Below are 9,879 nucleotides of genomic sequence, written 5' to 3' on the forward strand. Positions count from 1 at the left end.
TTTCTCCATTGATAAGAATGTTGTTTATTGGTCCAGTGGTGAGGATTTTTGTTTTCTTGACATTGAGATGTAATCCATATCGAAGGCTGTACTCTTTGATCTTCATAAGTAAATGTTTCAAGTCCTCTTCACTTTCAGCAAGCAATTGAATAAATGAATTCTGGTGTGGCACTGTAGGATCAGCATTGGACTGCTAATCAAAAGGTTGGCAGTTCAAGCCCACCAGTTGCTCCTAGGAAACCCTATACAATGGTCTCTATTAGTTGGAACTGACTGGACGGCACTTAATGGCAACCTAATAAATAAATTCTAAATTAACTATTTGAGGAGTAAGTTCTTCCTCTCGATTCATATTTTAGAACAGATCAAGATACGAAGTCAATCAAAACCTTTGAATTATGTATTTCAAAGGAGCTCTGGTAGCGTAGTGCTTACAAATCGGGCTACAAACCTCAGTGTCAGCAGTTCAAAACTACCTGCTGTTCCGCAAGAGAAAGATGAGGCTTACTGCTCCTCCTATAAAGATTTACAGCCTCGGAAACCCTTTACAAGGTTGCTATGAGTCGGAACCAACTCCATGGCACATAACAACAACAACATATGTATTTCAAAGTAAAATAATCACACCTGTAGTTATTATCGCAAGGAATGTCTTATATCTGAGCTGCTTAAAATATAATTGCTTCCAAAAAAGAAGTGTTTTTCCTATATAAAACTTGTATATAGGACTAAGAACCAAAAACACCTCTACATGTTTTCTGTTAAAAAAAGGAAGAAAATGCAAGTTGGAAAAATTCAAGACAGCCCTAAAACCTCTGGTAGAAAGATTTTCATGTACTGTTTGAAAGAAAAACTAAAATAGCAATTTAAAAATGTAATTTATGACTGGGCTAATTAACAAGAATAACAGTTTCCACCACTATGGGAAGCTAAAAGCTAAAATGAAAGCTGAGCTGCATAAACAATTGAGTTTCTGAGTGTTAACTCACTCTGCATATATATACACTCATAGAACCATTTAACAGACCCATTAATGCTGGACAAAGTCACATTCAAATGTTACACTGATATGACACAATTACCACAAATTAATATTTAAAGAAGTCTTGAATTTTCCCCCGACTTCTATGGATTATTAAGTGGAAGTAAGGCAGTTTGGCTGCTCAGTCTCATAATCTCATCCCCCTTCATTGTGTGTCTATGTGTCTTCTACAATGGATTTCCTTTCAATATTGCCTTAAGAGGTTATTTTAAAAATAATGTAAACTTTCCACATGAATCCAAAATGTTCCCATTCAAGGATAATACATATTAATTATGAACTCATAATCTTAATTGAAAAATATTACAAAAACTGACAATTTCATACTTACATTTTACTCAATTTTTCAAGTACGATGCGTTTTCTAATCTGATTCTGAGAACTTGAATCTATCAGTGGAAAGGTAGGATCATGCTGAATCGGATTTTTAAAAAAAACAAAATAGAATCAAAATTTTACATTCTCTAATAAGAACAGCTGACATTAAAACCCAATGTTTACAAAGATTATCTGAACTGAATCATTTGGTCTCTTTGAGAGTAAATTTTTTTCATACTAATAACTAGCTGAAAAATCAGCAGTTCAATGCAGCAACTGCTTCATGGAAAAGATATAGCAGTTGGATTCTGTAAAAATTAAGTCTTAGAAACCCAATGGGGCAGTTCTATGTGCTATCGGGTCTGTATGAGTTGGAATTGGCAATGGGAATGCTCCTTTATTGAGTAAATTACATATAAGGACTCTGTAAATTGCTAAATGCTATACAGGAGCTCTGGTAGCATAGTAGTTATGAATTAGGCTGCAAACTGCAAGGTCTGCAGTTCAAAACTACCAGCTGTTCCATGGGAGAAAGATGAGGCGTTCTGCTCCCGTAAAGATTTACAGCCTCGGAAACCATGTACAGGGTCGCTGTGAGTTGGAACTGACTCCACAGCACATAACCACCACCATACAAAGTATAGAGGTTCTTGTGTGGGGCTGTAGGGTAAGCACTGGACTGCTAACTGTAAAGTTGGCAGTTCAAACTCACCAACTATTCCTCAGAAACACTATACAGGGTTGCTATCAGTCAGAACTGACTGGACAGCATCTAACAACATACAAATATAAGGGATTAAAGAATTAGAATTAGCAAATATTATAAATACATTATGAGTTCCAGATATGGCAGACCAATCCTCCTGCTGAGAACTGAAAAAGCTGGAGGAAATAACTCACATTTGTTTGAAAGCATTAGAGAACTAATTATTGTTGTTGTTGCTAATCACTGCCAGGTCAGTGCTGACTCATAGTGACCCTGTATAGGGTTGCTAAGGAGTAGCTGGTGAGTTTGAACCACCAACCTTACTGTTAGCAGTCCAGTACTTATCCTACAGTAGCATACCAGGACTCCAGAGACCTAAAGGGCTTTGAAAAACTATGGGACGAGTACCTAGAGATATAATTTCAGAGAAAGCACTGACGAATTCCAAAGAAGCAATGGAGACACTAAGAACCTGAACAGTTTTTCTACTAAAAATTAAATTCAGGGCATGCCAAAAAGGGAGTACTGGCAAATCCTTACCTCAGACTAAAGACCAGGACCAAGAAAGGCCTACCCTCTAGCAATAAGAATGGATAGGCAATAGACAGTTCTGGTAAAAGCCAAACACCTGACTACAAATCATCTTAATTTCTGATTGGAGTAAGGTGATTCTGGACAGCTATAAATCATCTGCCAGAAGCCAATATAAATCCATTTTAAAAGACGATAGCATCATCCTGGATCTCAAGTCATCTCTGCAACTTTTTATGTATAATTTTTGACACATAGTAAAATAGCAATAAAACAACACATTATGATTAAAATCCCAAACATTCAACCATAGATACCAATCTGCAGAGAATACAGAAAATGAAGCTATTAGCATTACTTAAAATAACTCCTTTCCATGCCAAACGCCCTTGTTTTCCAGACAGTACATGAATCAACCAAAAACAGGTAAAACAAAAAACAAACCCCATAATATATCCTCCCTAAATCTCAGTCTCTGTATTTAACTACTATTCACTGAGTACCAATTATGTCAGGCACTGTAATAAATATAACAATTTTTGGAAATAATCAAAAGTCCTATTTGCAGATGAGCAAACAGACTCAAGAGACTTTAAATAACTTTTTATACAGCTAGGGACAGACCTGAGACTCAAACCTAAGTCTACCAGAATATGACAAGCATTCTCACCTTTATCCATTATTTTCCAGTAAGTCTCCTTTATTATTTTTGTCTATAATATTTTAAATGGGCATGTTTCTCAAATATTCAGATTAATATTTAACTAGTAAGTCTATTCCACTGTATACATGTAGAAATTTGAAGGAATACATACAAAGAAAAGGCAACCTTCCTACAAAGAAAAGGCAACCTTCCTCATGGAGTTGGCTTAATAATAGATGAAAAACTAAGTTTTAAAGAAAAATTTGCTTCATCTTTCTAGACTATTTCTAGATTAGAGAAAAGTTCATGGAAAAATGGAATTGAAAGATAATGGGAATTTCCTACAACTTTTCAAAGTTCCTACTTATATATGAAAATTTACCAGGGGCAAACTCCTGATGTGGCACAGTAGGATAAGCACTGGACTACTAACTACTAGGTTGGTGATTCAAAGCCACCAGCTGCCTCTCGGAAAGCCTATGCAGGATCACTATGATTCGGAACTGACTTGATGGCATTTAGCAATAACAACATGCCATACTTGAGACAGAATTATAAATCAAATGGCAAAATGACTTAATTATCAAATTTTCAGTAGATCACAGAAGGTTACTTATTTATTCAATGTTCTTCCTGCTCCAAGATTTGCCATTTCTGTATGTTAGCAGCATGGAAAAACATCATTAGGACATACCTTTTCTGAGTCTTGTGATTTGGTGGATTCTTCATTCAAAACATATTGTCCTCTATAAAACTCCCTGATCCTTAAATTTAATGTTTCAGTTTCTTTTTTCAAGTTCTCATAATTTGGCAATGGCTTAATGGCTGTATCTGAACCTCTGAAAGGCAAAGCCTCATCCAAGCTATTCTGAGATTCCCTCAAGGAAAAAGAATTATTGTCTGATTCAGGGTTTAAGTCATCTTCATCAAGTTCTTCTGCTTCAGTCAGAGGGGCTGAAGGGGGTTTCAGACACACAGATGCATAATTCTGACCATACAAAAACCTCAAGGTTTCTTCTGTCTTCCACTCAATCAAAGTCTCCTTCAGGACTTTAAGTAAGTTTGTCTTTGCAAATTCAAAACAAACTTGCACTGAACTAGAGGGTGACCTAGAAACCTGGTTTGATTTGGCAAATTTCCTCTTAAAATGTTCTGCACTTTTCTTACTTATGCCTACTAGAGTTATTTCTGAGCTACTGTATCTATTTTCAGAATTTTCTGAAGTTTGTAATTTTTCTTGCACAGGACTATTTGAAGAAATCTGAGTGTTTACATTTTGTAAAGGGAGTACATTAGCAGCTTTATCCTGACTATCTAATCTACAATTGTCTAACTGCTCAGCAACATCTACTATTGCCTGTTCTTTGTCTTTGAGTTTGGAGTTAAATTTGTTACCAAATTTCTTTTTCGTTATGCTACTTTTGTGCATCTCTGACATTATACCCATTGTCTTTGGGTTGTTTCCAGGAAGAATGGAGGAAACAAAGTCTTGCTCATTATCACTGCTACTATCACTATGAATGCTAGAAGAACTAGATCCAGACTGCTTTTCAGAATGGCCAGGATTGTCGATATCTGACATTTTAATGGCCTGGCCGCATAACTGCACTTCTTCCCCAGAATGGCCACTGTAGAAAGAAAAATAAACAAAATAATTGGAACAGGGAAGTAAACTGGCCTATATTACTTTTACTTTGCAACTTTCAATTGTAGGCGATTTTTACTGTACCCTAGGCAAACCTATGCCAGAAGATTTTGATATACAAAAATAAGATAAAATTCAGTATATATTTGATATAGTTCTCCTTTCATTATCTTATCTTTTAAAAGTAATAAAAGGAGTACAGCAAAAAAAGAAGCATTTGATAATTCCATCCTGCTAAATTATTTAGATTTGTGCCTACTCCTTTTCTGTGATCCAACTAATCTAAAAAAAGTTTTTTCTTGTGAGCTTTTCATTATTGCTTTCCCCCCAAAAAAACATATTGTAAGAACTCTGTTTAGAAAGAAAAAAACCAAACACATGGGTAAACATTTTCCAGTTTTCACTGACAGTCATGCAAGAGATTTCATAGATAAGATACAAGAAAAGTCAGGTGAAATAAAGTTAGCAAATCAACATGTGTCAAGGAATGATGTTTAAATTAGAAAACTAAGAATTTTAACAGAATACTAACAGTAAAAGATAACTTTTCTTTAGACTATATTACCTTAATTTTCTGCTAAGATTTGAGAGAGATGAAGAATTATGACAGTGTGAAGGCACAAAGTAGTTTTGCCAATACAACAGGCTAGAGACAAACAAGGATAGTTGAGCAACTTTCCTTAGACAAACCACAGTTAGATGAAAGACCAGGATGAGAAGGATTTGGAGTCAAGAATCATGCTGGGGGAAAGCATAAAAGAAATTATAACAGCAACAACAAACAAATTGAAAACTTGTGTGTGAACAGAAGGCATGAAGAATGATAAGTAGTTCAGTATTAAACTGTTTTTTCTTTTCTTAGAATCTAGCATATATAATTGTGGGACTGAGTCTCTGATCAGATAAGTATAATTTCATATAAATTAAAATAATTCAGCTACTTTTAGAAAGACAAAGAACTAGGCAGACATACTCCACAATCTATCTACAACAAAGACAAGAGAAATCAAATAAAATTAGTTATGAATGATAATCCTGGAACCCTAAGCTTCAGACAGTTTGTCATATTGTGCTTGCTTGCATATTGCTGTGATGCTCGAAGCTAAGCCATGGGTATTTTAAATAGCAGCAGGATCACCCATGGTGGACAGGTTTCAGCTGAGCTTACAGACTAGGTAAAAGGAAAGGCAGACTACTTAATCTTTAGTCACCAGAAACCTTATGACTAGCAGTGGCACACTATCAGAAAGCACCAGAATATTGTCAGATATAGTGCTAGAAGATAAGCTCCTCAGGTTGGAAGGCACTGAAAATATAAGTAGAGAAGAACAGCCTCCTCAAAGTAGTTGACTGTTAAGATGTGCATGAAATAAAACTTTGGGACCTTCATTTGCTAATGGGGCACAATTCAAAATGAGGAGAAACAGCTACCCATCCATTAATAATCAGAACATGGAATGCATGATGTATTATTCTAAGAAAATTGGAATTTGTTAAAAATGAAATTGAAAGTATTAAAATACGTATCTTAGGCATTAGTGAGCTGAAGCTGACTGTTACTGGCCAATATGAACCTGACAATCATACGGTTTACTCTACTGGGAATGACAAATTGAAGAGAAATGGCATTGCGTTCATCATCACAAGGAGCATTTGAAGATCTATCTTGAAGTACAACACTATCTGTGATAGGATAATATCCACATGCCTACAAGGAAGATCAGTGAATACCACTATTATAAAATTTTATGCCCCAACCACTAAAGCAAGTGATAATGAAACTCTACCAACTTTTTCAGTCTGAAACTAATCAAGCATGCAATCAAGATGTATTGATAATTATTTGTGTTTGGAATGCAAAGGTTGGAAACAAAGAGGAATCATGAGTAGTTGGAAAATGTGGTCTTGGTGACAGAACTAATCCCGGATATCACATGATAGAATTTTGTAAGACCAATGACTTCTTCATTGCAAATACCTTTTTAAGCACATAAAAAGATGACTATACACATGAACCTAACCAGATGGAATACACACAAATCAAATTTACTACATCTGTGGGAACAGCTGGTAGAAAAGCTCTATATCATCAGTGAAAACAAGGGCAGGGGCAGACTGTAAAACAGATCATCAATCGCTCATATGCATGTTCAGTCCGGAGTTGAAAATTAAAACAAGTCCATAAGAGCCAAATTATGACCTTGAATATATCCCACTTGAATTTAGATATGATCTCAAGAACAGATTTGCTGCATAAGACACTAAAGACTAAAGACCAGAAGAGCTGTGGGATGACATCAAAAATATACAGGAAGAAAGCAAAAGGTCATTAAGAAGACAAGAAAGAAAGAAGATACCAAAAGAGATCTCAGAAGAGACTCTGAAACTTGCTCTCCAGCATAGTGACACTAAAGCAAATGGAAGACATGAGGAGGTAAAACAGCTGAATAGAAAATTTCAAAGGACAGCTCAAGAAAACAAAGTATCATAATGAAATATGCAGAGACCTGGAGTTAGCACACCAAAAGCTAAGAAACCGCTCAGCATTTCTCAAGCTGAAAGAATTGAAAAAAATTCAAGCCTCAACTTGCAATATTGAAGGATTCTATGAGTAAAATCAGTACCGACTCAATGGTACCTAACAACAACAACAACAACATGAGTAAAATATTGAATGATGCAGAAAATATCAAAAGAAGATGGAAGGAATACAAACACAGCCATTCTGCCAAGAGGTAGCATATAAGCAAGAGCCAATGGTACTGTAGGAAAAAATTCAAGATGCACTGAAGGCTTTGAAATCTTTCAATAAACTGATGTAGCATTGGAGGCACTGACTCACCTATGCCAAAAAATCTGGAAGACGGCCAGCTCACTGGAAGAGATCCATATCTATGCCCATTCCAAAGAGAGGTGTCACAACAGAACGTGGAAATCATCGGATAATATCACTGATAATCCCATGCAAGTAAAATTTTGTAAGAAGATAATTTAAAAACAACTACAGCAGTATACTGGAGTCCTGGTGTGGCGCTGTGGGCTAATGCGCCAGACTGCAAAGCCATTTAACTGCAAAGTCGGCAGTTCAAGCTCACCAGCTGCTCCTCAGAAACCCTGTACAGGGTCGCTATGGGTCAGAATAGACTCGACGGCAATTAACAACAACAGCAGTACACTGACAGGGAACTGCCACCAGTTCATGCCAGATTAAGACAAGGACGAGGAATGAGGAATATCACTGCTGACATCAGATGCATCTTGGCTGAAAGCATAGAATACAAGAAAGATGTTTACCTGTGCTTTATTAAGTATGAGAAAGTTTTCAACTGTGTGGATCATGACAAGCCATTGCAAAGAATGGGTATTCCAGAACACTTAATTGTGTGCATGAGGAACCTATACATGTCTAGAGGTAGACACTCAAACAGAACAAGGGGACACTGAATGGCTTAAAATCAGAAAGGTGTGCACCAGAGTTGTATTTTTTCACCACACTTATTCACTGAGCAAATAATCCTAGAAGTTGGATTCTATAAAGAAGAATGTAGTTCTTGTGTGGTGCTGTGGGTTAATGTGCCAGGCTGCATGGCCGTTTGAACTGCAAGGTCGGCAGTTCAACCTCACCAGCTGCTCCTCGGAAACGCTATGGGTCGGAACCGACTTGACAGCACTTAACAACAACAATAAAGAAGAATGTGGTGGACTGAAAACCAACAAGAACAGACAACAAACGAGACTGACAGGCATGGAAACACCACATGGAACTCAGTCAACAGATAGCAGAGTCCAGAACAGAACAAGACTACAACAACAAACTTAAAGCAGCTGGGAGATCAACTGAAGACCAAAAATACATCAATGTCAAAGAAGGGACAAATGTAGCAACAGAGACGCAGGTGGTGAGGATGCCAGGTAAATTACAGGATACAATGGAGTATCTTAAAATGCAGAGAAAAGTTAGTAGACTACAATGTAACCCCAAAGGAAGCTAATACTTCACAACATATCATAAAAATGAATTCCCAAGCAGAACAAGCAAACATGGGAACTAAGAAGAAACCGACAAGAAATAACAAAAGAATGAACAGCACCACCAAAAAGATAACATAATGACAGCAATCATTTCATACCTATCGATAATTACATTGAATGTAAATGGATTGCATGTACCAGTGAAGAGACAGAAAGTGGCAGAATGGATAAGAAAATAAAACCCATCAATATGCTGCCTGCAAGAGACACATCTTACATACAAAGACAAAAACAGACTAAAAGTTATAGGATGGAAAAAAATTTACTAAGCTAACTGCAACAATAAGCAAGCAGGAATGGCAATACTAATCTCCAACATAGTAAACTTTAAGATAAAAACCAGCATAAGAGACAAAGAAGGACAATATCTCATGATCAAAGGGTCAATTGAGCAAGACAAAGCTAGATAGGAACTAAACAACACAATCAACTTGACCTCATAGATGTATACAGAACATTCAATCCAACAACAGCATAATACATGTTCTTCTTCAGTGCGCATGGAACATTTTCCAGAATTGACCATGTGTTAGGTCACAAAGCAAGCCTCCATAAATTTACAAGCATCAAAATTCTACAGACCATCTTCTCAGACCACAATGCTATAAAACTAGAAATTAACAATAAGAAGACCAAGGCAGTAAAGTCGAATACATGGAACTTGAACAACACCCTGCTGAAAAGCAACTGGGTAAAAGAAGAATTTAACGTGGGTAAAAGAAGAATTTAACGTGAATTGACAAAGTTCCTAGAAACAAACGAGAATGAAAACACAACACACCAAAATCTCTGGGACAAAAACAACAATGAGATATCATCTCACACCAGCAATAACAGCAAAGATGAAAAAATGTAGAAGACAATAAATGCTGGCGGAGATGTGGAGAGACTGGGACACTCCTGCATTGCTGGTGGGACTGCAAAATGGTCCAACCTCTCTGGAAAGCAATATGGCGTTTCCT

At 36.5% G+C, this 9,879-nt stretch overlaps 1 protein-coding gene across 1 annotated transcript in view; it reads right to left on the reverse strand.

The window, feature by feature from the left end:
- RPAP2 (RNA polymerase II associated protein 2) overlaps positions 1-9,879 on the reverse strand; it is a 171,078-nt gene that overhangs the window by 97,148 nt on the left and 64,051 nt on the right. The window contains exons 9-10 of the mRNA XM_006831052.1: positions 3,935-4,868; positions 1,374-1,456 (exon numbers count right to left, since the gene is read on the reverse strand). Coding sequence (XP_006831115.1) covers positions 1,374-1,456; positions 3,935-4,868 — 1,017 coding nt within the window. The remainder of the gene's footprint in view (positions 1-1,373; positions 1,457-3,934; positions 4,869-9,879) is intronic.

This window comes from Chrysochloris asiatica, unplaced genomic scaffold (genome assembly GCF_000296735.1).
Source record: "Chrysochloris asiatica unplaced genomic scaffold, ChrAsi1.0 scaffold00002, whole genome shotgun sequence".
Taxonomy (NCBI): Eukaryota; Metazoa; Chordata; class Mammalia; order Afrosoricida; family Chrysochloridae; genus Chrysochloris; species Chrysochloris asiatica.